The 27,135-nt window shown below is 42.4% G+C and overlaps 1 protein-coding gene across 2 annotated transcripts; it reads left to right on the top strand.

Moving 5' to 3' along the window:
• The first annotated feature begins 6,559 nt into the window (after positions 1 to 6,559).
• LOC5568430 (succinate--CoA ligase [ADP/GDP-forming] subunit alpha, mitochondrial) lies at positions 6,560 to 27,093 on the top strand. 2 transcript variants are annotated; one of them, XM_001652208.2, is made up of 5 exons: positions 6,560 to 6,671; positions 6,731 to 6,849; positions 7,135 to 7,580; positions 15,542 to 15,826; positions 26,263 to 27,093. In XM_001652208.2, exons 2-5 carry the CDS (start codon positions 6,813 to 6,815, stop codon positions 26,476 to 26,478), a joined length of 984 nt encoding a protein of 327 aa, XP_001652258.1. In that variant the 5' UTR covers positions 6,560 to 6,671; positions 6,731 to 6,812; the 3' UTR covers positions 26,479 to 27,093. The 2 variants fall into 2 exon arrangements, with proteins under 2 accessions (XP_001652258.1, XP_011493355.1); XM_011495053.2 differs by having other exon boundaries at positions 6,570 to 6,671; positions 6,734 to 6,849.
• The last annotated feature ends 42 nt before the right edge of the window (positions 27,094 to 27,135 follow it).

Genomic DNA, 27,135 nt, shown 5'->3' with positions numbered 1-27,135 from the left:
CTTCTGGTGAACAGCTGTGACTCACAGCATCCCCTTCTGGGGAACCAAAATCACCTTCTGGTGAACAGCTGTGACTCACAGCATCCCCTTCTGGGGAACCAACATCACCTTCTGGTGAACAGCTGTGACTCACAGCATCCCCTTCTGGGGAACCAAAATCACCTTCTGGTGAACAGCTGTGACTCACAGCATCCCCTTCTGGGGAACCAAAATCACCTTCTGGTGAACAGCTGTGACTCACAGCATCCCCTTCTGGGGAACCAAAATCACCTTCTGGTGAACAGCTGTGACTCACAGCATCCCCTTCAGGGGAACCAAAATCATCTTCTGACGAATCATCATCTATCGATGAACCAATATCACCTTCTGGTGAACAGCTGTGACTCACAGCATCCCCTTCTGGGGAACCAACATCACCTTCTGGTGAACAGCTGTGATTCACAGCATCCCCTTCTGGGGAACCAACATCACCTTCTGGTGAACAGCTGTGACTCACAGCATCCCCTTCTGGGGAACTCCAAACTCCCACAGGTTCATTTTCTTGAAGAATATCTTCCCCTGATTCCAACGAATCCAAAGATTTAAAATATAAATCATTTTCATTGAAAACAACGTCACGAGATATGATAATTTTATTGTTTCCATTATCCCATAGTCTATATCCATTTGGAGCATAACCCATCATGACCAATTTGGTACTTTTAGGGTCCAACTTCTTCCTATATTGTTTATTGATATGAGCATATGCAACACACCCAAATACTCGCAACCATTTAACATCTGGTTTCTGATTAAACCACATTTCATATGGAGTTTTAAAATTGGGTAATGCATAAGTTGGACTTCTATTTGTTAAATACATTGAAACATACAATGCTTCACCCCAAAATTCTTGTGGCATATTTGAATCATGCAACATTGTACGAACTTTTTCCATTAATGTTCGATTCATTCTTTCGCTGACCCCATTTTGTTCAGGAGTATATGGAACTGTTGTTAACAATTGTATGCCTTTCTGCTTACAGAAATTCTTGAAATCTGATCCCATATATTCACCTCCGTTATCAGATCGTAATTTTGAAATGCGATTTGAGAAATGAGCGGAGGCCATGGCTTCAAATTCCTTGAACTTTTCAAGTACTTCACTTTTACTTCTTATTAGATATACCACTACAAAATGAGTAAAGTCATCAATGAAACTTACAAAATATTTGAAGCCATCATATGAATCAACAGACATTTGCCCACTCACATCAGTGTGAATTAATTCAAGGGGTCTTGTAGAGCGAAATTTAAAATTTCTATCAAAACTTTCACGATTTTGCTTTTCCACGATACAATCACTATTTTCATTGGTGATAAGTGCCACATCACATCGGTGAACGGATGTTGGAGGTTTGTTCGTCACATTAGCCGGATTGAAACGATGCCGATATGCAACGCAATAACGACGGATATGGCCGAGTTTACCACACTCGTGGCACCTTATCGTTTTGTGTTGTTGCTGCTGTCTCTCCTTTGCCTGTTTCCACCAGTCTTTCACCATTTTGTATGCCACTGGAGGGTGTTCAGTGTTTTCAGACGTGGTGACCTCAGCGTCAATAAATATTCGCTGAACCTGTAGCAAAGACATAGCCATTAAGTCATCTTTTCTCATGACTGAGAGAGCGCCAAGAATATGATTGTACTTTTCAGGAATAGCAGCCAAAAGAGTGCTAAGTTGCTCTTGGTGCGAAACTTGTTCCCCCATTACATTAAGTTGACGAATCAAGTCTTCATGGGTCGAAAATAATTCCTTGAGTGTCCTAAACTTCCTATTCTTAAGAAGGAATAATTTAGAACGCAACCCAAGCATAGCATTTACACCTTTGGGCAAATAAACATCATCAAGTTTATCAATAATTTCTTTGGCATATTCACAGTCTAAAATATGCCCCATTGGTTCATCATCCAGGCACAGCATCAAGTCATTTACAACTTGTACATCATCTTTCAGCCTTTTGGCCAACTGTGCCTTGCGATTCAGTTCTTCTTCCGGCAGTGAATTGGGGTCTGGAATGGCATAATCCTCCTCAAGTGGAGTATTTTCAAAGACATAAAACAAGTCATCTTGTTTGAAATAATTTTCAATGCGCTTTTTCCAGAACGGATAGCTCTTATCATCCCCTTTGAAAGTCGGAAGAATAGCTCTTCGCAGTCTATTTTCCATTTAAGAATACCTTCTTCAAAACACCTTTCAAAAAAAAAATGAATACTCACGGAAATCTCCGTCCAAATACAAAACTCCCTGGAGTGATACTCACGTACTCCTTCAGTCGACCAAATACAATCTTTCAACAGAAATCTCCGCCCAAAAAAAAAAATCAAAAATATTCACGCGGAAATCTCCGCCGGGGCAAATGTCCAGGCTCACGTGTCCTGGGCCCATAACCTGTTGAAAAGAGAGATTCAAGTACAGTGGATGCCTGACCGTCCAACCAATTTGATTGGAAACCAATACTGTGGAAATCTCCACCAGATGTACTGGTTTACCAACTGCCCTTCTAGGCAACCCAAGGTGGACCTACTCTGTCAATCGGAAAATGAATGGAACAAGTATTGTGGAAATCTCCACCAGGAAACACTTGTTCCAGGAACCTTTTTAGAGAAGAGAGAGTTCTTTCACAAATAGAATAAACTCTCATTAAAAAATTAATGAGTCAGTTTATTACCTTACGCTGGCATGATACAAGCGAAGAGAAAATCTAAACTTGGCCGAAACTACACTCGAACTACCTTCTGCTCGGCCATTCTGCATTAGCGATAGTTACTCATCATTTCCCTACTTGCCTACATGACCGAATGTGCACGCGCAATTACTACATCTGTGTGTGTGACCATTCTGCTACCATGCTGACATTAAGCTCTTTAATTCTTGTAAATATTGCCACGTGCTTTTTGTGCGCACTCTAAGAAATGTTCTCTGAAATTATGAAATGTATAATTCAACAAAAGAATCCTTCAAACTTGAAATCAGCGCGTTACAAGCCGGTAAGGAGTTCAACTTTTCGACTCGCAACTTAAATCCTTTCGTCGACGAGGCGGATGGGATTCTCCGTGTAGGTGGAAGATTGAAAAACTCGACGCTTCCATATCATCAGAAGCATCCAGCCTTGCTTCCTAAGAAGCATCCTGTGACGGTTGCATTGATACGGTACCTGCATCGTTCGAACATGCATATCGGACAGCGCAGCCTCCTCGGCATTGTTCGACAAAGGTATTGGCCATTAGACGCGAGGAGCACTATTCGTAAATTAGTTCATCAGTGCATTCCTTGTTTCCGAATGAAGCCAACGAGAGCCACTCAACTGATGGGAAACTTACCGGACTATCGTGTTCAACCGTCACCTGTATTTGCTAATACGGGACTCGATTTTGCCGGTCCTTTCAAAATACGACCAAATGCGAAAATGAAGAATGCACCAACGTTGAAAGGCTATGTATGTGTCTTTGTATGTATGGCCACCCGGGCACTACATTTAGAGGCCGTCTCCGACTTGACAACCGAGGGGTTCATGGGCGCACTTCAACGCTTTGTGGAGTCGTCTTGAAGTTGTATTCGGATAACGCGACAAATTTTGAAGGCGCAAACAACGAAATGGAGCATCTAGCTACACTATTCCGAGAAGAACAACACCAGCTGAAGCTGAACGAGTTCTGCACCCAACGAGCCATCGACTGGTCTTTCATACCACCACGTAGTCCGCACTTTGGCGGAATATGGGAAGCCGGCGTTAAGTCGGTGAAATCACACCTAAAGATGATTATGGCGGAACACAAGCTATCGTTCGAACAATTTTCGACAGTGTTAGTGCAAATCGAGGCTATATTGAACTCGAGGCCTTTGACACAACTTTCAGATGACCCGAATGATGTCAGTGCAATTACACCCGCTCACTTCCTGATCGGACGGGAATTTCAAGCAATCCTGGAGCCATCGTACCAGCATATCTCTCAAGGAAGATTATCGACGTGGCAACTGGTCCAGGACTTGAAGCAACGGTTTTGGAAGGCTTGGACGCATGATTACTTGCACGAGTTACAGAAGCTACAGAGAGATTTCAAGGTGACCAAGTTCCAAGTGGGCGCCTTAGTTCTCATCGTCGACGAGAATAGCCCACCACTTCACTGGCAGTTGGCTCGAATCGTGGAACTACATCAAGGCAGCGACGGCCACACTCGCGTGGTTACTTTACGTACAAAGGACGGAACTACGAAAAGGGCCGTTAAGAAGATTTGCCTACTGCCCCTGGACAATGAGCGCGACCGTTCAGCCGAGTAGTTTTGAAATTCTGCAATTTCAACGGCCGGCAGGATGTTTATTGTAGCGACACACCTTGCCTTGCTATCAATTAAAATTGAAACTTTGCTGACAACCCTGGAGAAAAATCTAGTACCACACTAACACACCCTTTGTAATACAACAGGAAATAAAGCCAGAATTATTTTGTATCGTTCACAAGACCAGACGCGTTTTCTTCACGGTCGTTTGGAAGAAAATTTTCTCGTTTACAGTCCACTTATTCCCGAGCTTGTTCAGAAATTCTTCACGAAAATCATAAGTAAAACTTAAGAATTTCAACAATAATCGTTGTGGCGCCAGATCATAATTATTCCTTAAGAAATTATTAAGTTTTTTTTGCCTCAGTGCAGGTATAAAACTTTATTTTCAACATACAATCAACCCTCCAGATGTCGATATTGAAGGGAACCATCGACTTGTCGACACCATCGAGATATGGAATAGAAATGCTTTACAAAATTGTTTGAGGGGACCATCATAGTAAGGGAAGATTAAAAAATGACGTCCATCATATTTTAAGGATTTCTACACTCCGTACCCTCAATCCTCTGTCGCGATTTTACAGTACCTAATGAATGCATTGTCACATTTTCGTATACTCCTCCTCCCCTGAACGATGGACGTAATTTTTGAATGCTCCCTAACCATGCAAAAAAATAATTTTGATTTCAATATCGAGTAATGGAACCATTCACTATTTTATGCTTAAAACATAATTCAAACTTTTTTTTTTGACGTCATAAGATCCCTTTTAAAACTTTTCGTTATTATGGTATGTTTTAATTTTAGCTCAGATAATTCCGGCACTCTATCAGGCCGGATATCAATATTTAGTACCATTCAATAATAAATTTTGTAATCTTGGATATACATATCTCTCTGGGGTATGGCGCATTCTGGGGAATGTTATAGAATAGAATCGTGAAATCACAGATGTAATCATTAACATTTATTACGATTCATACAGTCGCAGAAAGAAACAAAAAACTTTCAATGATTCTCAACAATAAATTAATCTTCATAAGTTTTATGCTTTGAAATTTTGTTCCAAACGATATTATCCGGTCACTGCAATTCTGCCATCTTTTCTCATTCTTCCAACCGGCGGCCACCCTGGTCAATAAAATCGATTTTAATCGCCCAACGCTATTGATGAGAATCAACTTCGCCTTCAGGTATGCAACCTTAAGAATATCATTGTTGCTACTGCATCCCAAAAGGTTTCTACTCAAAGAATGGGAAATGAAATTATTGATAAGGCAACAATTATAATCATTGAATACATAGGGTCGGTGTTCCCTTAGTGGACGGTCCCCTATAGTCGCACTAGTGGCTTTTTACGGCCGTTTCGCTGGTAATCGTAGCAAAATAATTTTTGACATGAAGATCAGTAGCTGTTTATCTAAGTACCATTGACACACAGCTCGATTTTGTTCAAAAAATGATCGAAATAAATAGTTTTGCTTAAAATTTTAGCTCCCTTGCACCTATAGTTAACCTATTGTTCCTATAGTAGCACTACTAAGAGAAACTATTTTGCTATTAAACAAAATAGTTGATAAATTAGGAACTTTTTTACATCAATCGAACGCTTTTGATCCACACTTCAAAGAAAAAATATAAAAGTTTTGTAAAAATACGGTTTTGATTTGTGCTTTGCCTATTCCGTGAGACTAGTGCTACTATAGGAACAGAAATTAGGAATAGTGCTACTATAGGCACATGTGTTCCTATAGTGGCACAAGCGATAATAAATACAAAAACATGAGTTTTCGTATGTGTCATAATTTTTCCACAAAGCCAAGATAAAAAGCTTTCAGATGATGTAAAAATAATTCCGCAGGCTTTATTTTTCGATTTTATACGAATATTTGTTCTTAGCTATGCGGCTATTGGTACATTGACCCTACCTTTTTCATCTTGAAAATCAGTTCGATATTGATGTTATATTTTAAAAAGCATTTTTTATAACTTCGCGCGACCAAAACGTCGCTGGTCGCTGGCGACCTTTTCATGTTAGTGCTCGAGCGAAACAGGCTATTTCAATGCGTAGCTGGAGCACTAAACTGCAAAGCGCTCAACAGTCCAGCGACGCGACAGTTGAGCGACGTTGCAGCGATTACTCGGATGCACAATATGAAACTTCAAGTTTTGGCTTTATCTAAATAGAATTATTTTGCAGTTGTTCGTTCATACCGGAGTACGATTTTGGTACGCTGAAAACGTGTGTAAATACTTATTATTTGGTACGTTCGATTCAACGTGCCTTAGTCCTTTGACAGTTCAAATGAGAGACGTCTGTCTTCACTTCTTCGAAGAACAAGAGAAGGTGCGGTAGAGTTTTTGCCTAAAAAATTCAATAAAATTTCAATATTCGTATAATTTCAGTAGGTAGTATCGACGGCAGCGTACATTAGCCTGTTTCTGCCAGAGTTTAGCCCGTTTCCAGTTAGCGAGTACGTAATCTGCCATGGCCGCGAGCGCTCGACTGTTTTCCCGTGTCAAAGGTAAGTCGCAGCATTCCTCCATTTCTCGGTTTTGCCATTCGATTTGCCGACATATGCGAGCAAATTATGTAATCTGACTTCTAAAATTAGGCTTAATCAGTTAAAACATCTGTTATTTCCACCGTTGGCTTTGCGTGACACAAACCAAACAAAACATTGGACTTAGAGAAGAGGCATTTGTCCACCTTTCTACATGGGGATTAGTTGCCATCTAATCTCGATGCAAGGATCTATCTTTCGCTAATGGTGATTCATACATTGTTTCTTTTTGTCATTCCTTTTCAGATGGTTTCACAACCAGCGTTCGTTTTGCGAGTTATGAAAGCACTCGGAAGAATCTGAAGCTCAACTCGAACTCGAAGGTCATCTGCCAGGGATTCACGGGAAAGCAGGGCACCTTCCACTCCCAGCAGGCCCTCGAGTACGGAACGAAGCTGGTCGGAGGAGTTTCCCCCGGAAAGGGCGGTCGCCAACATCTGAACCTTCCGGTGTTCAATTCGGTGAAGGAAGCGAAGGCGGCCACCGGTGCGGATGCCACCGTAATCTACGTTCCTCCCCCGGGGGCAGCCAATGCCATTATGGAGGCCATCGAAGCGGAGATCCCGCTGGTGGTGTGCATTACCGAGGGAGTCCCGCAGCACGACATGGTCAAAGTAAAGCACGCCCTGCTCGCTCAAGACAAATCCCGTCTGGTTGGCCCCAACTGCCCAGGAATCATTGCTCCCGAACAAGTGAGTAGTTATTGTTTCATATGCGATTCCTTTCCTTCCCGTGCTCTCTTCTCTTATCAAATGTGGGCAAAAGTCACTGCGGGTTCAAACATCATTCTTGTTCGATGTGACGTGTATTGTTTTGATTTTGATAAACGGCGCTCCGTTTCAGTGGCGTAGCTAGGGTTTTACGAGTCTGGATGCGGAGTATTATGGAGGCTCCTAAAATCAAAACAACATACATATAGGTGATTTGGACAGGCTAGTCTTTCTATGTTGATTTTCTATGAGATAGTGAGGAAAATATGTACGGAAAATCATGTATTGCATTATTGAGACACTTCTTCTTCTTATTCTTCTTCTTCTTCTTGACATTAACGTTCTCACTGAGAGAGAGCCTGCCTTATGAACACTTCCACAGTTATTAACTGAGAGCTTTCTTTGACAAAGTTGCCATTTTTGCATTCGTATATCGTGTGGCAGGTACGATGATACTGTATGACCAGGCAAATTTCCATTACGAAAAGATCCTGGGCAGAACGGGAATCGAACCCAGACAGCTTCAGCATGGCTTTGCTTTGTAGCCGCGGACTCTAACCACCCAACTAAGAAAAGCCCCAATTTTATGACCATTTTCATAATAATTACAAATTGACTTCAAAAATAAACATCAAAAATGTAAACTGTAGCAACAAAACATCTGTGAAACCTACAAACGCAAGAGGATGTACATGTCAAGAACAAACATAAAATGCAATAACAGTGTTTAAAATTGGCATTCATAAAAAGTGGTAATGTGATAAAAAATATCTACAATTAAAGTAAAATCCATCTAAAACCTTTAAATTGGTATATGAGGCATAAATCAGGTAAAGTCCAGAATACATTAGAGGGTCTACCCCGTTTGGCATAATTCCGTATGGCATAATGCCGTTTGGCATACAGTCGTTCGGCATAATAGCTGTTTGGTATAATCGCCATTTGGCATAATAGCCGTTTGGCATAATTGTGAAAAACATTGAGTTTGATCAAATTCCTTCCATTAAGCAAAGGGGTGTGTATAAACTGCTCACGATCGTACATTCCGTTGTCAGTAAGTGATAGAACATACTTCTAATCATCATTTTTTCAAGGAAACCAATATATTTAATGAAGCTCTTTTGGAATTGCACCATACATTACTTCCGGGGTCATTATGTCCGGGATATTATGGCGCATTTTTTACAAAAATATATCCAACGCCTAAGTTATTCCATGTCATTTGAAAAAAAAAAGGAACATCTAGTGCTCGACACTGAAGAAGTCTGTAAGTCGCAGACGAAATAGGCCTATCTGTCAAGATAAGCAACACATATTAGAGTTTAAAGGTATTTGCTCACCTTAGTGATTTTAGTCAACAGCCTAGAGCTTGCTGAGACGATCGTCCAACAGCACGACAACAAGCACGAGTTCGTGTTTGACGGGAAGAGTTACAAACTGCGGATCATGATGGAGGACGGGGCAGTGGAAGTGCGTCTGTTCGACCTCTCCAACGACATATCCAACGACCAAATCGCCGAGTTTCTCGCCGAATACGGCGATGTGCTTAACGTCCGCGATCTCCTGTGGGACGAACGCTCCGTTTTCGGCGGCGTTAAAACTGGTGTGCGTATCGCTCGAATGGTGGTGAAGAGAAACATTCCCTCCCTCGTGACAATTCGTGGAGAAGACACGACGGTAGGTTACAGGGGGCAGCGGCAGACATGCTTGCACTGCCTAGAGTTTGTACATGTCGGTATTCCGTGTGTACAAAACAAAAAACTGTTGGTACAAAAGCTATCAGCAGACCAGTCGTATGCCAACGTTGCGAAGCAGCAAGTGCTCAGAAAACCGGCAAAGCCGAACAACCTCCAACCAAAACCACAACCGAGCAATCCAATTCAACCAACACCTATGAACAAGACTCGATCTCCATCAAACATACAGCAAACGAATGACATGGCTCCTCCCGCAGCCAAACCTGCCGGAGTACATCCCTTTATCCAAATCCCACCGACACCAACCCCGATTGGCAGCTTCACTACATTGCGAAGAGCTGATGGCAACGAAACGGATAGCTCGCAAGCATCGTATCAATCCAGCAGCAACCGACGACTACGAACGAGACGATCATCACCACCAGGAAAGAAGCTGCGATCCAACAACGAAAGCACCCACGAACATGACCGAGCCTCCGGGGACGATATTCGTCAATAATGGAGTACACCAGTGTGAATATCGGTACAATTAATATAAACACGATCACCAATCCAACAAAAATAAACGCACTCCGCACGTTCATCCGCTCTGTCGAACTCGATATTGTTTTCCTGCAAGAAGTGGAGAACGAACAACTCAATCTGCCTGGGTACAATGTAGTTTGTAACGTGGATCAAGCAAAGAGAGGAACAGCAATCGCTCTAAAAGAGCACATTAAATTCTCGCACATCGAGAAGAGCCTGGATGGACGTCTGCTTGCTCTACGTGTCCATAACACTACTTTCTGTAACGTGTATGCTCCGTCAGGCTCGGCTCTTCGTGCCGAACGCGAACGTTTTTTTACCAACACTGTCGCATACTATCTCCGCCACCGCACCGATCATATCGTATTCGGTGGAGATTTTAACTGCGTGATTCGGCAATCCGACGCGACAGGGTCAAACTCAAGCCCCGCACTTCAAAATACCATACAGCAACTTCGGCTGCATGACGTCTGGCAACGGCTTCGATCACGCGAGTCGGGCCACACATACATTTCACACAATTCGTCGTCCAGGCTCGACCGAATCTATGTCAGCGACAGCTTGCGAGAACATCTGAGAACAACATGTGTACATGTATGTTGCTTCTCGGATCACAAAGCAGTTACAGTGAGAATGCTGCTTCCTCTTCCTGACAGAATACCTGGCAGAGGTTACTGGTCCCTCCGCCCACATGTCCTCACAACAGAAAACATTAGCGAGCTGCAAACACGATGGCAGTATTGGACTCGCCAGCGTCGTAATTATGCATCGTGGATGGAATGGTGGCTGTCATGTGCTAAACCCAAAATCCAATCCTTTTTTCGATGGAAATCGAAACTTGCTTTCGATGACTTTCATCGTGAACAGCAGCGGCTATATGAGCGACTACGGCAAGCATATGATAGCTACCACAACAACCGCGCCATGCTCACCACGATCAACCAAGTGAAAGCCGAAATGCTTTCGCATCAGCGACGGTTTTCGGAAATGTTCTACCGAATAAATGAAACTTTTGTCGCCGGAGAACCAATATCCACTTTCCAACTCGGAGAAAGAGCGAGGCGCAAAACAACTATCGAGCAGCTGCGCAACGAAAGAGACGAAGTGATCGACGATCCCGATGAGATTCGGGACCAAATGGTACGATATTTCACCGATTTGTATGCACGCGAACCGGTGGAAGAGGAGCAGGCAGGAGGTACGTTTGTCTGCGAGCGAATCATCCCTGAGCAAGACAACACAAACACAGCCTGCATGGATGACATCACAACATGCGATATTCTAACAGCAATCCGAACAAGCGCATCTAGAAAATCTCCTGGCCCCGACGGCCTGCCCAAAGAGTTCTACCTACGGGCGTTTGATGTGATTCATCGTGAGCTGAATCTAATCATGAACGAAGCCCTTAGATCAAACTTCCCCGCACAGTTTATGGATGGGGTGATTGTGTTGGTAAAGAAACGAGGGGCGGGAGACACCGCTCGTTCTTACCGACCAATCAGTTTAATCAATTTTGATTATAAAATCCTGTCACGTATCCTGAAACATCGGCTCGAAAATGTGCTTCGGACACACAACGTGTTAACCGATTCGCAAAAATGCTCAAACGATGGGAAAAATATCTTTCAAGCTACACTCGCCATAAAGGATAAAATAGCGCAGCTGAAGGCAAACCGACGTACTGCTAAACTGATCGGCTTCGATTTAGATCATGCGTTTGATCGGGTGGACCACACGTTTCTGTTCAGAACGATGCGTAATATAGGCATCAACACAGCATTGGTTGATCTCCTATCAAACATTGCAGCAGCATCCTCCTCTCGAATGTTAATCAACGGGCATCTTTCTGAATCATTTCCGATACAACGATCGGTTCGGCAAGGGGATCCTCTATCCATGCACTTATTCGTTCTCTACCTTCACCCTCTTCTACGAAGATTGGAACAAGTGTGTGGAGGAGATCTAGTTGTTGCGTACGCTGATGATATCAGTGCCATTGTCACCAGTATAGACCAGATCAATGAAATGAGGAATCTATTCAGGAGATTTGGTCGAGTATCTGGAGCACGAATGAATGAAGCCAAAACCATCGCGATTGACGTTGGTGCACTAAACAACCTGCTGAATGTACCGTGGCTTCGCACTGATAATACTATGAAAATACTCGGTGTAGTTTTTTCCAACTCGGTGCGGGAAATGGTTTCGCTGAACTGGGACACTCTGGTAGCTAACTTTACCCGACAAATTTGGCTTCACTCAATGCGAAGCTTAACACTGCAACAGAAAGTGACATTGCTGAACACCTTCCTGTCGTCGAAGATGTGGTATATTGGCGCCCAGTTGGCGCCAACGGCGGCACATCTTGCTAAACTTACTGCAACTATACGGAGATATCTTTTTCGAGGAATGACAGCAAACGTCCCCATGCAACAGTTGGCACGAAAAAAAGAGGATGGAGGATTGAAATTACACCTACCAACATTCAAATGTAAGTCATTATTAATCAACCGTCACTTACATGAGATCGAATCCCTTTCCTACTTTTCTTCCCTCCTTCACCAAGTAAATCCCCCCCAAGCAAATATCATTTCTGATCTTCCTTGCATTAAGCTTATCCTGAACAGTTATCCCACTCTCCCCTTCCAAATCCGCCAACACCCCTCCGCCGATCTAATCAACCAATTCCTCATCGAGAGAACGGATAGGCCGAAAGTGGAATTGGAGAATTCGAACAGCAACTGGACTCGAGTTTGGAAAAACATTTCGATGCGTGGCCTTTCATCTGTTGAAAAGAGCAATCTTTACTTGTGGGTAAACCAGAAGGTAACACACCGGCGACTTCTGCATAGAATGCGACGATCGGACGGGGATCAGTGTCTGCACTGTGGTACGGCGGTTGAAACTTTACAGCACAAATTTTTTGATTGTGCTAGAGTGCATGACGCAAGCAGACTGTTGCGGCAAAAACTGATGGCAGTAACAACAGGAGATCGACGTTTTCTTGACTGCGGTGAACTAATACGACCATCATTGGAGCGGTTGTCGACGAGAAATAGAATTTTAATTTTGAAGCACTTAGTCGTTTACGTCACCTTCATTGATAATAGCAATGGTCAGGTAGATTCTGATGAACTAAATTATGCTTTCCAAGTCGGAGTTTAATAAATTATTATCTGTATAATTTTTATCAAAACAAAATCGACAATAAACGTACTTTTATAAAAAAAAAAAAAAAAAAAAAAAAAAAAAAAAAAAAAAAAAAAAAAAAAAAAAAAATCTGGGATCTACACAGTTTAAAATGAATGCAATTCTAACGGTTTTTAAGATGTATTTTTTTTTTGAGTGAAATCAAAAATGTTAACTTTTCAAATATGTCAAATTCTTATTAAAATTTGGTGATATAAAATACACAAAAAAAAAATCCAAATTTGGTACTCAACTAGACTTATTACCTGCAGTAGATCATGTTGGATATTCTCTTTTTCATCGTAAAACAGTGTAAAAGAACTGAAATAAAACTGATTACGTTTTGATTTTCAAGTCACTTTTTCGATGATCGGAAGTCACTATTTAGTCACTTATTTCCCAAATCTGGTCACTAAAATACCTTTTTTCGGCAATACTTTTTGCTATCAGCCCTGAGACTGGCAATAAACAACTTTAAAGTTCTAATTTTCTGTTAAAAAAATAATGTAAATACTAGTGGTCCCGTCAATCATCGTTTTACCATCAGGTAGGCTGCTGAAAAATGGAATTCAATCTATCATACAAAATGACAGATTAGTTTTCAGTTGTTTTTCCAGTTATTCCAGAGAACTTTTAGTCTCCTTATGGGGAAGGGGTTCATGTCTGCTCAAAGATTAAGATCCCAGGATAGCAACGAGCGTGATGTGGGAACGTCCAGTATCAATAGTTTTTAAAATTGTCAGCCATTTCAGCCTTTTATCCTCTTCCTCGAACAAACTTATTACAGTAATCTCTCCCTTACTCGATATTTCATATCTCGATATCGAGTTAGAGAACCATAGTAAAAAGTTGGTTTTCATGGCTACCTCGATGGTCCCATGGATCGCAATTGCATTGATTTTGTGTTCTGTAACTCGATACCTCCCTAACTCGATGGTCCCTTCAATATCGAGTAAGGGAGAGATGACTGTATATGGCGATTCCAAAAATTTCTTTAGATTGCTCAGTTTTTCTGGACCTCTTTCCCTACCCCTTGGAACAGGATCTAATCAATAACTGTTTGCTATTATGTGTGCAATTCTTTTGAGTTTGAGGGATAATGTCCAAAATATGACGGGGTCGACAGTCTTATCAAAAATAAACTAAACTCGATCATGTCTCTTGCCATTGCCTAAATATTCTTGGGTTCATTGGCAAATGCATCCCAAATATAAAAGAACTGAAAAAGCGCCAAAACTATCTTACGTAAATAATGGTCTATCAAATTTACATAGAAAATTTGTTGATGTCATGTTATGTAGAAAGAGGAGAAGTCTCTGAAACTATCTTAATTACGTATTCAACTAATCACAAGTTCCAGTTGTTGCTAGGACGTGGCCAGAGCAACTCTCGATTGTTGAAGGATGGGTCAATCTTGTCCAACAGACCATGCTAAGTTTGTAATCTCCAATTGGTTGGTGTCAAAGGAGTCAAATCTTATTGAATCGTATATGGCTTAACACCTACCATGTATCGTAGGTGCTCAACATTAACATAAAGACGAAAATTCAACTCTGAGGCTATTGAAAAGCATTTAAATTGCTTCAACATAAGTATTAAAATTATATTCTAAACATTTTGGAAATTGAAAAAAAAAACAAATTTTGTGTGTTGATAAAAACGGAATTATTTGTTGAAGAAATCGGAGTGTGACAAAATCGGAACGTGATAAAAACGGAACATACCTGTATCACTAAATGTGTTCAGTATTGGATTCACATATCTTCATGCATGTATTTAAGAATAATTCGTAATTTGAAAAACAGGAAAACTGATTTTGGGAAAGTAGATCTCTCCAGAAATTTTTTAAGAGACTCCTCTACTAATGCTTTCCTGACAACAACATTGTACAAAAAAAATTCAATATGGTGGGCTTAACTGAAATCAAAATATAAACAAGGCGCAAAAATAATAGGCGATATAGAAAATGATATCGATCATGAGCCTATCATCAATATTGGGCGATACTCAGATTGTCGAGTCTGTTTTAGGCGAAACTTAGTAAGCATTTTTTTGAACGATATATCAAAGAAAACTGAAGGAGATATGTGTAGTATTCTTAGAAGTTTCTGAAATAGGTTTATGAAATGTGAATTTAGTTAAAACCATTTAAGTTTGATGACATGTTCTCCAATTGGGATTTATAATTGTACTGGCAAATTTCAATCGTTATTGATTTGTCAGTTGAGCCCTAATAGTAAATCTCTCCAGATTTTTTTTTTCAAATACGTAAAGCACCACCGCGTCCCTCTAACTACGCTACTGCTCCGTATGCATTTCACAAATATATTTAAAGATAATGACTGTTGTGAATGTAAATCGATCAATTCTTGCTTGTCCTTGTGTAGTTAGTTGAATATCGTTGTTAATTTATTCTTCGAGAATTCAAAATCAAGAACGCGAACATGCGAATCAAGAATGCCACTCAATTAGCATATCAGCAAACCACATGATAAACTCTGAACTAATTGATACTAATTGTTTATTCTCTCGTAGTGCAAGATCGGTATCATGCCGGGACACATCCATAAGCGTGGCAAGATCGGTGTCGTGTCCCGTTCGGGAACACTGACCTACGAGGCCGTGCATCAAACGACAGAAGTGGGTCTCGGTCAAACGCTTTGCGTCGGCATTGGAGGCGATCCCTTCAACGGAACCGATTTCATCGATTGCCTGGAAGTCTTCCTCAAGGATCCGGATACCAAGGGTATTATCCTGATCGGTGAGATTGGTGGTGTCGCTGAGGAAAAGGCTGCCGATTATCTGATGCAATACAACCAGGTGAGTTTTATATTTTCTATTCTGGAATTCCGATCCGTGGATTATATTTCGACTATCTTCTTCTTCTTGGCATTACGTCCTTACTGGAACAGAGCCTGCTTCTCAGCTTACTGTTCTTATGAGCACTTCCACAGTTATTAACTGAGAGCTTTCTTTGTCAAAGTTTCCATTTTACGCATTCGTATATCGTCCGGCAGGTACGATGATACTCTATGCCCAGAGAAGTCAACGAAATTTCCATTGCGAAAAGATCCTGAGCCGACTGGGAATCGAACCCAGACACCTTCTGCATGGCTTTGCTTTATAGCCGCGGAATCTATTCACTCGGCTAAGGAAGGCCCCGAGATTTCGATTATATATTTATCAGATATTCACTACTCTCAAAATCGCTCTTAAGATATCATTATTTTATTTTAATAGATCCTTGATAAGATCAAGGTTTTTTTGATATACATTTATAGCATTTATATCAGGGTTCATTCTAATATTACGTAACGCAAAATATGACAATTTTAGACCCCCTCCCTCCCCCTCGTAACAGCTTTTGTATGGAAAATTTAAATTTTTGGTATGGACCGTAACACCATGTAAGACCCCCTCCCTCCCTCTGTTGCGTTACGTAATATTTGAACGATCCCATTAGATCAGAAGTTGTGCTCAACCTGTTTGGATTATAATTGTTTGTTTCAGCGAGCTCCGGCAGTCGAAGGGGTGGTTGGTAATAAAGATAAATAAATAAAATTTACAAATACAAATAAAACTTATCGTATTTGTTAAGGAATATTTTGAAAACCTTCGAATTTTGATAATTGTTTTTCGGGCCCTCAAAATGCAAAGCTAGTCCTAAAATTGTTGGGGGGATTAGGAACACGTAAAGTCAAAGTCAAAATTTTATGGCCTAAGCTAGGAGAATTTTTGTATTTTTGGAAATTTTGTGCACTTTGTCATGGGGGGTTTTTACCGACCAAATCTTTTGTAATTCAACAATACCTACTTTGATACGTTGATGGCTAACAGCGTAGCATCACGCCATTGCCGGCGTATTGTAGAGCTCCATCTTCGTCGGTCTTGGGCGAAACTTCTCCAGTTGCCCGAACGTTTAGGGTCGCCAGGTCCTCTTCCACTGCGTACAGCCAGCGTATTCGTGGTCTTCCCCGAAGTCGCCGACCTCTACCTGTTTCCCTGCTGAATATTATTTTCGCAATTCTTTCTTCCGACATTCGCACTCACTTAGTGCTACCAGCCCACTGAAGTCTGCCGTATTTTACACGATTGATAATATTCGCATCTACAACTCGTGATTCATGCGTCTGCGCCACACACCATTTTCGAGTTTCCCACCGAGTATTGTCCGCAGCACTTCACGCTCAAAAACACCGAGAGCTTTCCGGTCTGACTCTTTCAACGTCCACGCTTCGTGCCCGTAGAGAGCCACCGGAAGAATCAATGTTTTATACAGGGTGAATTTTGTTTCCGTTTGGAAGCTGCGGGACCTAAGCTGGTTACGTAGTCCGTAAAAGGCCCTATTCGTAGCCGCAACACGTTTTTTTACTTCGCGGGAAACGTCGTTGTCACATGTCACAAGTGTACCAAGGTATACAAATTCTTCAAAACATCAAACACATCCCCATCAAACATTACCTCAGCACCTACACCACCATGCCTGACTCTATCTCTACCTGCAACCATGTACTTAGTTTTGATAGAGTTAATGGTCAGGCCTATCCTCGCTGTCTCTCTCTTCAGAGACACGAAGGCCTCTTCCACTGACCTGCGATCGATTCCAATTAGGTCTATATCTTCCGCAAAGCCAAGGAGCATGTGCGAGGCGCTATATTGGTTGCGCCCAAAACTCTCCGTCGTTTACAGCGTACGGTACCGACGGCCGCCCCGGTATGACCTAGAGCGGCTTAAGCAGCCGGATGTCGCAACTGCGTACGCGCGGCACCTCGAGGCTGCATTACCGGAAGAGGGACTGCTGGAGAACAGTGAAAGCAGTCATCAACGATGCAGTTGAGAGCAACGTCGGGTACGTGGGCCGGAGTCGAAGGAACGATTGGTTCGACAAGGAATGTATGCAGATTCTTGAGGAGAAGAATGCAGCGCGGGCGGTCACACGCTATGTCTGAACCAGACAAGACAAGACAATTTACACCGTCTTCAGCACATAGGCTGCACAGACTGAACGATCACTAACATTAGGCAATGGACAACACGAAACACCCAGTAGCCCAGCGATGAATTTTTCGTTTGACGAAAAGTTTTCACCGACCGGAGCGGGAATCGAACCCACATCCCGTGGCACAATACGCCTAGACGACTAACGCCGCTAACCGCAAGGCCACGAAGCCCACAAGACGATTATAAAAATCGAATGTACATCGGATTTTTTCTCGCTAGAGTATTTAGTCTATATATTCATAATCGGAAGGTTTTAAAATATTCTATCGGTGATTTTTTTCCATACATTTTGTATGAGCTGAAATGCGTCGAAAACGTGATTTTCATGGAATTTAGTATGAAAAATGGCTAAAAAGTGGAAAAAATCAAAATTTCACCGATGGAATATTTTAAAACTTTCCGATTATTAAAATATAACCCAAATACTAAACTCTAGCTGTTTTGGTGTAATAAAACGCGTATTTAACTTAGTAATTCAAATTTATTACGGACTTAATTACAGTCACTTGACTTGCTACTCTGACTGTTAGCACACGAATGAAGAAAGGAAAAACTACCAACACAGTGGAACGACATGAACAAGAGTGTGCACTTATGAGTGGAATGCGAGGGGCTATCCAATACTACAACATCCTCCTCACTTTAAAAAAATAAAATGTTCTCACTTAAGATAAAAATCCTTCAGCTTGTCGGGTAGTTTGTGCTCTCGTTTAGGACGATTGCTTTTCGTGTGAAAGTGAAACAGAACCGGTTCACTATTTACCGATGTTGAATCGGTAGTTTTGTTTTTCCGTGTAGGTGTCTTGCAAGATGCTTCTCCTCCAGCTCCATCGCAGTGGGGTGTGATTTGACATTCGGTTTCCTCCGTTGGACGTGTTGTTGTTTGTTGCGGTTGATTTTCGCTTGCTATCGTCGAGGGCGGAAAATCCTCTGATTCGGGTTCCTTACGTGGCTTCAAGTGACGGTACTCGGTTCCATCAACGTTGACCAGATATGACCTTTCGTTCAGCCTATTGGAAACGATTCCGGGTGTCCAAAGCTTCGTTGTTTCCGGATGAATTTGAACGTACACAGGCGATCCGGTTTCTAGTTCAGGTAGTGATCTAGTTTTCCTGTCGTAGTGAAACTTAATTTTCTTACGGTTATCTTCGATTGCAGATGGGACGTTCTCAACTATTCTGGGTTGCAGATTTACAGCGCTGGTGGGCACACCACAACGGGTTGATCTTGAGAACAAGCGAGCGGCTGGACTTGATCCAATTTTGTTTGGTATATTGCGCCAGTGCAATAGAGCATACCAAAAATCGGAACCGCTCTCCTCAGCCTTCTTCATCAGTCTTTTGGCGATCTTCACCGCCGCTTCCGACTTCCCGTTAGCCTGTTGGTGATATGGTGACGACGTAATCTGCTCAAAGTTCCATTCGCCGGCAAACTTAGACATCTTTTGGTTCACGAAATTAGTACCGTTATCCGTCAGCAGAAGTTGTGGAATTCCATGGCGAGCGAAATTAATTTTACAAGCAGCAATCACAGACTCCGGCGTCAGATCCTTCAGTATGTTGACTTCGAAGAAGTCCGAGTAATGATCAACTGTAATAAGGAATTTTCTCTTTGATCCTTGATAATCGGCAAAAAATACATCATCTGGAAAGGTTACACTGGAATCTTATGACTCTGCATGGGAGGATTTGGTTTTGATGCAGAGAATTTGGCGCAAATTTTACACTCCTTGACGACGTCCTTGATTTGTGCACTCATTCCCGGCCAGAATAAGTTAGCTCTTGCCAGCTTCAGTGTTGCTTCTACACCATTATGACTGATGTGACAACAATCGATCAGCTTTCTTCGTAACACGTATGGAATCACAAGACGGTCATTTCTAAACAGCAGTCCTTCTTGCGTGGAGAGCTCATTTCGGTAATTGAAGAAAATTTTCGCATTATCCGGTACCCGATCGACTGTTTTGGGCCAGCCCTCTTGAATATAACCAATGATGGTTTGCATTGTTCGATCTTGCGCTGTTTCGTTCATGATCTCTGTAAGCCTAGCATCAGCAATACTCAGAAAATTGGTGAGTTTCATTTCTGATACTTCTTCGAATACTCGATAAACATTCAATTTTTCGAACTTTTCCATAGGGTCACTGCTTCTCATCGGAGCACGCGACAGTGCATCCGCGACCACGTTATCCTTACCGGTAACGAACTCAATGGACAAATTGTAGCGCTGCAAACTTAGGAGCATATGCTGAAGGCGCCGTGGAGCCGACAGCAGTGGCTTGTTGAAAATGGTGATCAACGGTTTGTGATCCGTCCTTACTGTGACTTTCGGATTTCCAACAATCAACTGGTCGAATCGGATACAGCCAAATACAATTGCGAGGAGCTCCTTCTCTATTTGGGCATAGTTTTTTTCGGTGGCCGTCAATGTTCGTGACGCGTATCCGACCACACCATCTTCTTGAAAAATTGCAACGCCCAAGCCGGAACAACTTGCATCGCATTCCATCACCAACGGCTTAGACACATCATAATACTTCAACGTGCTGATGTCGGACACTAACGATTTCACGGTTTGAAACTCTTTCTCTTCGGAGACCGTCCATCGCCATGCAACTGTTTCAGAAATGAGCTTACGTAGATTGCTCATATTGGCACTCAGGTTGGGAATGTAGCGGCTCAGGTAATTGACCATCCCTACAAAACGATGAACCTCCTTTCTGTTGCACGGAGTAGCGAAATTCCTGATGGCAGAAATCTTTTCCTCATCTGGTTGCAGGCCATGATCAGTCAACACGTGACCATAAAATTTAACGGAAGTTTGACAAAGTTTCAACTTGGAGTGATTTAACTTGACATTGTGTTTATCCAAACGTTGAAGGAGTTCCCGAAGACAAGCGTTGTGATTGATTAGAGCCTCTTCAAGAGTGTCTCCCACACCGTAAATGAGCAAATCGTCGGCCAAACACTCCACGCCTTCCAAACCTTGGATCAGCTGTTGTAACTTCAACTGGAAGATTTCGGGAGCTGAAGCGATACCAAACGGCAGAGGCGTCCATCGGTATCTCCCAAATGGCGTCCAGAAAGTGGTCAATTTACTGCTTGGTTTGTCCAGGACGACGTGCCAGAATCCTTTTTTGGTATCCACTGTCGAAAAAACTTTGGCCTTGCCCAACTCCGGAAGTATCTCGTCTAGAGTCGTGAATTGGAGATGCGGTCGTTTCAATGCTTTATTGAGATGTACTGGATCTATACAAATGCGGATACCAGACCCAGCACCAGAACGCTGTACGATGACCAAATTACTTACCCAATCGGTGTTATTGGGTTCTTTAACAATGATTCCGTCCCTTTCCAGTGCTTCCAATTCTTGTTTTAGCTTACCTCGCATGGCTATGGGTACTCTTCTCGGTGGTTGGATACATGGTGGTATACTGCTGTCGATTTCCAGTGTTACTGTGCCCGGAAATTTGCCATAACCCGTGAACAGATTCGGATGTTCTTCGATGCTCTTCTGGGCTTCAACTCGATAGATGTTCAATAGCTCTTCTGTCGACAACGACGTGGACGGTGGTTCATTCGCATCGGTGAAACTCACAGCTTCACAAAACTTCACTAAACCCAGTTCACGAGACGCTCTGGCGGATAACAATGGACGATGATCAACGTCAACCACCTGCAACACTAGGCGGAAGTTTTTCCCCAATCGTCGGCATGGCACTTTTACTTGACCCAACACTTTTATTGGATTCCTTCCGAAGCTTTGCAACCGGAAAGACGATGAAAGCAGAGATGGGTCACCATCGCCACTGAGCTCAATCAGACTATTGTACCCGATCAAACTTGTATTCGCGCCAGTGTCAACATCGCATAGAACAGGCTTCCACTTGTTAGAAAATTTTAGGTCCACTTCGGCCATAACGTTTCCACCGTGACTCGAATAGTCATAAATTTTACCGATTTCATGTTCTTCACTTTCACTTGATGACGATTCGGTATCAGACGATTCTTCTTCCGTAGAACTTTCTTCTTTCACTTCCTTGATTCGCCGGCCAGATTTGCGGCCCTTCGATTTCCCACCAGCTCGGCAAACTTTTTCAAAATGATTCTTGCCTTTGCAACGATGACACTTCTTGCCAAAGGCAGGACACTCTCCTTTAACAAACTCATGGTAATCACCACAATATTTGCACCGCTGGGATTTAACACTTCTTTTCTTCTTACTCACTTTATTCACTTCCGATCCAGATGCTGATGTACCAAGTTCCTGTGACCGTCTGGCTGTTATCTCCTCGGCACGGCACAGATCCACAGCCTTTGACAACGTGATGTCGGTCATTGTTAACATCCTGGTTCGCAAATGCTGCCACTTGTTTGCGGTAACCACCTTGTACGCAATCAGCTCGGTTTCCAGATTTTCTAGTTTCGCAGGTTTTGCATGACCTTGAGACGCGTAACAAAATCATCGATTGGCTCACGAGACGTTTGGATTGCCGAAAAGAAGTCCAAACGATCCACTATCACGTTTCGCGTGGTCACTACTTTGGATTTGATGGCAGCAAGAGCTGCTTGCGGATTTGCCTTCTCCGCTTCGGTGAGCTCGAAATTGAAATATTTTTTTCTCGCTGCTTCTCCTATCAAAGTCAGTAAGAAGCTGACTTTCTGTGGGTTTTCCGCCTGGGGCCATCGATCCATTCCGATAGCTCTGCAGTAGTCATTCCAGCTCTTCTCGAAAAATTCGAAATTTTCCTCCATATCGCCATCCAGAGACAATGGCGACGGCTGCGGCACCTGTACGGCAGAGGCACTCGGTTGCTGTATTTGCTGCTGCTGCACAGCTCCTGATACGGAACTCTGTATTCCTTGTAACATTTGACGAATAATGTTAGTTTGATGTTCCATGAACATCTTGAATTGGTTGGCATCCATTTTGACGAGGATCACCACGCTTTTTCACCAATCGACACAAAATGGCCGCCGATCCGACGCGACTTTCCGAGCAGTTGTTTTCGTACGATTTTCTCACGATTTTCACTACGTTTGCCGTAAAACCGATCTGAAGCTCACGATAGCTCCTGACACCATGTTTTGGTGTAATAAAACGCGTATTTAACTTAGTAATTCAAATTTATTACGGACTCAATTACAGTCACTTGACTTGCTACTCTGACTGTTAGCACACGAATGAAGAAAGGAAAAACTACCAACACAGTGGAACGACATGAACAAGAGTGTGTGAGTGTGCACTTATGAGTGGAATGCGAGGGGCTATCCAATACTACAACACTAGCGAGAAAAAATCCGATGTACATTCGATTTTTATAATCGTCTGGTTTAGACATAGCGTGGGTCATGCTGCAGCAAGGGACCCGGCAGAACGTGGAACGTTATAGACGGAAACGGCAAGAGGCGGGTCTGCTTTTTCGGGCTAAAGAAAAAAAAAACGCCGCCTGAAGAAGATGGAGTGCGAGGAGATGGATAGGAGCCTCTTGACGGAAGAACGTGAGGTGAAAGAAAGTTGGAAGCAGCACTTCGGCGAACACCTGAATGGTGCTGAGAGTAGCACAGGCAACTGAGGTCAAGACAACGGTGGAAATCAACCAGCCCCCACTTTGAGGGAGGTTAAGGATGCCATTCACCAGCTCAAGAACAATAGAGCTGCTGATAAGGATGGTATCGGAGCTGAACTCATAAAAATGGGCCCGGAAAGGCTGGCCATTTGTCTGCATAGGCTGTCTATCAGCCTGGATCCAGAATAACTACCGGAGTAGTGGAAGGAAGGGGGAATATGCCCCATCTTGAAGAAAGGCGACAAGTTAGATTGTGAGAACATTCGAGTGATTGATCAATATTCTAAATGCGGCATACAAAGTGTTATTCCAGATTATCTTCCGTCGTCTGTTACCTGTAGTAAACGAGTTCGTGGGAAGTTATTAAGCCGGATTCGTTGACGTCCGATCAACAACGGACCAGATCTTTACTGTCGTGAATAGCAGGTCCCAACGCATCACCTTTTCATCGATTTCAAGGTGGCATACGATAGTATCGACCGCGTAGAGCTATGGAAAATCATGGATGAGAACAGCTTTCCCGGGATGCTCACGAGACTGATAAGAGCAACGATGGAAGGTGTGCAAAATTTTGTGAAGGTTTCAAGCGAACACTCCAGTTCGTTTGGATCCCGCCGGGGTGGTGGACAAGGTGATGGACTTTCGTGCCTGTTGTTCAATATTGCGCTAGAAAGTGTTATGCGGAGAGCCGGTCTTAACAGCCGGGGTACGATTTTTACGAGATCCAGTCAATTTGTTTGCTTCGCGGATGATATGGACATCGTTGGCCGAAAGTTTGAAAAAGTGGCAGACCTGTACACCCGCTTGAATCGCGAGGCAGCGAAAGTTGGACTGGTGATGAATGCTACCAAGACAAAGTATATGCTAGCTGGTGGGGCCGAGCGTGACAGGGCTCGCCTAGGTAGCAGTGTTACGATAGACGAGGACACGTTCGAGGTGGAGTCTTCGAACGTCGGGTGCTTTGGACGATCTTTGGCGGTGTGCAGAAAAACGGTGTGTGGCGACGAAGGATGAACCACGAGCTCGCCCAACTCTACGGTGAACCCAGTATCTCCAGAAGGTGGCCAAAGCTGGAAAAATACGATGGGTAGGGCATGTTGCAAGAATGTTGGACAGTAAAGATGGTGTTCGCTTCAGATCCGGTTGGTACAAAAAGGCGTGAAGCGCAGTGAGCTAGGTGAGCGGATCAAGTGGATTTGGCGAGCGTGGGATAGAACCGAAGATGGAGAGAACCGAGTTTTATGGCGTGAAATTGTTGACTCAATGTTATCTGTTTAGATGTTAACTAAACAAATGGATGAAATTAAAATTATTGTGTTACTACGGCAACTTGCTCCCAAATAGCACCATATAGGTAATTTGTATATGGTTCAATAATGCTTCTTAAAGGGTTGTGAAAAGTATGTGAGATACACATTAACATTGCCGCAGTGGGACTCTTCAGCGTCCATTTTGCCCAAAGGCACAATTCGAATTTTACTTTTTTCGATATTTTTCCAAACAAACAGTTTTTGTATTCTGAGAATAGGGTTGAAGCACCGGTTTTGGTCATACGCCAGTTGTAACCATAGGGGATTATAAACCGTTTTACATAGCCAATCAGCATGAAACCTTTTGTGCTCAGTAGATTACATTCACATGATAGAGCTACATTCATTTACTCGTTCAAATTTGTTCAAAACATAAGAAAAACAATTCATTTTCCTTATAATTTTAACTCCCATACACCTAATTTGACCAGTGCACTCCTAATTTGGCCACTCTTATGAAAAATCAATGCGATTTGTCAATTTAGGAACCGAAGTTAATTTTCTGGCCGAAACCGGTTCTGTTGGCCTATATTGACCAACGGGATTTTCGAACCGAAAACATAGTTATACCTCAGTTTTAATATATTACACCAGTGTCGTAAAAATTCAGCCGATTGATACCCGATCAGTGCGAAAACGAACAAAAACAAACTCCGCTAGCAAGAAGCCAATCTGACTTCGAGTGCGAATGCGACGAGAAAGAGAGTGGGTGCAACACACGCACACATTCAGTTTCACCCACTGTTGGTGTCATTTCAAAATTCAGTTTCGCCTAGAGGCACTGAAATTGAAAATTGAATATAAAAAATTACAAATGAATTTTATATTACTGGTCTAAGAAAACGGCCATGTGATGCCTCCAGTTGATGAATCATGATTGTCTTTTAATAAAAAAATACAACTTTTGCAATTTGCGGATGTTTTGTGGGGTATTCTGACGGAAATGATTTTTTTCACTAGTGAAATTGAATTTGAATGTCAGTAGTGGATGAGAATTAGTGTAGCAAAAGTAATTGAAAAACTGAATGCACGTTCTATCAGATTCGTGCATGTATTGTCAAACAAACATTCACACAAAGAAGAATTCAAAGATGACGGAGCCTACTGAGGATCGGCGTTGTTGACTGTATATTGAAATATGCAGACACTGTATTACACACATAATATGGATTGAAAGCTTGCATTTGACATATTTGTAGTATACATACAGCTTCCCATTTGATTTCTCTAGACATTTTCTCTTAGGCTGGCCAAAACCGATGCTTTTACCCTATATGTGAATTGAAGACGTTCAGTAACAAAATCTCTTCGACAAAAATTACTTTACTCATATTTTCCAATGTACTGAATTTTCGTATTTCTTTTTCATCCCACAGGGCATTAAGGCCAAGCCAGTGGTCTCCTTCATTGCCGGTCTGTCTGCTCCGCCTGGCCGTCGGATGGGTCACGCCGGTGCCATCATCTCCGGAGGCAAGGGAGGCGCCCAGGATAAGATCAACGCGCTCGAAAAGGCCGGCGTCATCGTGACCAGAAGCCCGGCCCAGATGGGCAAAGAGTTGTTCAAAGAAATGAAGAGATTGGAACTCGCCTAAATAAATGCAAGCTAAACCATACATCCACATAAGAAAAAAAAAACCTTCAACAAAAGTGTGTAGTAAGTTTAGGAGTATTTTCTTCAATGTTACCCTCGGTCAAACGACGTTTTATGTTTTCCTTTTTTATACACGCAACATAAACAGGATTGAGCAATAAACGATGAGCTCAGAAATATACACTAACGAAGAACTAAGTATAAAAACGCATTATTTGAATCCGATTTTAGAGTGGAGAAAAAGCGTAATGTGCAAAAACACCGAATGAAGCCTTGTTGTTAGAATGGAATTCTTTTTTTCCCCTTCGACATAGGTATATTGCAAATCGATAAACATATGATACGAGAAGACTAAACTGCAATAAGCTGCAAAGGGTACCGATATTCAAAGAAGTGCTGGATGAATATTTATTCCGTTCGATTAGCTTTTGGTGTAATCGCACTCGAAATTATTGAACTGCACAATATGATAGAAATGACTGTCCGAATCTACATATATGGCGATGACTTCATCACTTATCATCCTAAACCGGTCAAATTTGACCGCAAGAGCAAACCGAATCTGTAATCGTTCAAATACCAAACAGCATGAATACAAAATTATGGAATAATCGTTGATGACGATGATTGTCTCTTGGTTCGAAAGCCCTTGAAGGAT

The sequence above is a fragment of the Aedes aegypti genome, chromosome 3 (genome assembly GCF_002204515.2).
Source record: "Aedes aegypti strain LVP_AGWG chromosome 3, AaegL5.0 Primary Assembly, whole genome shotgun sequence".
Taxonomy (NCBI): Eukaryota; Metazoa; Arthropoda; class Insecta; order Diptera; family Culicidae; genus Aedes; species Aedes aegypti.
The sequence above is the reverse complement of the archived record's forward strand: the minus strand, read 5'-3'. Positions and strand labels throughout refer to the sequence as shown.

What these genes read in the sequence shown, in the direction of transcription:
- LOC5568430 (XM_001652208.2), top strand. Translation starts at nt 6,813, where the DNA reads ATGGCCGCGAGCGCTCGACTGTTTTCCCGTGTCAAAG. An exon ending in GAATCATTGCTCCCGAACAA is followed by an intron (nt 7,581 to 15,541) that starts GTGAGTAGTTAT and finishes ATTCTCTCGTAG; the next exon opens with TGCAAGATCGGTATCATGCC. An exon ending in ATCTGATGCAATACAACCAG is followed by an intron (nt 15,827 to 26,262) that starts GTGAGTTTTATA and finishes TTCATCCCACAG; the next exon opens with GGCATTAAGGCCAAGCCAGT.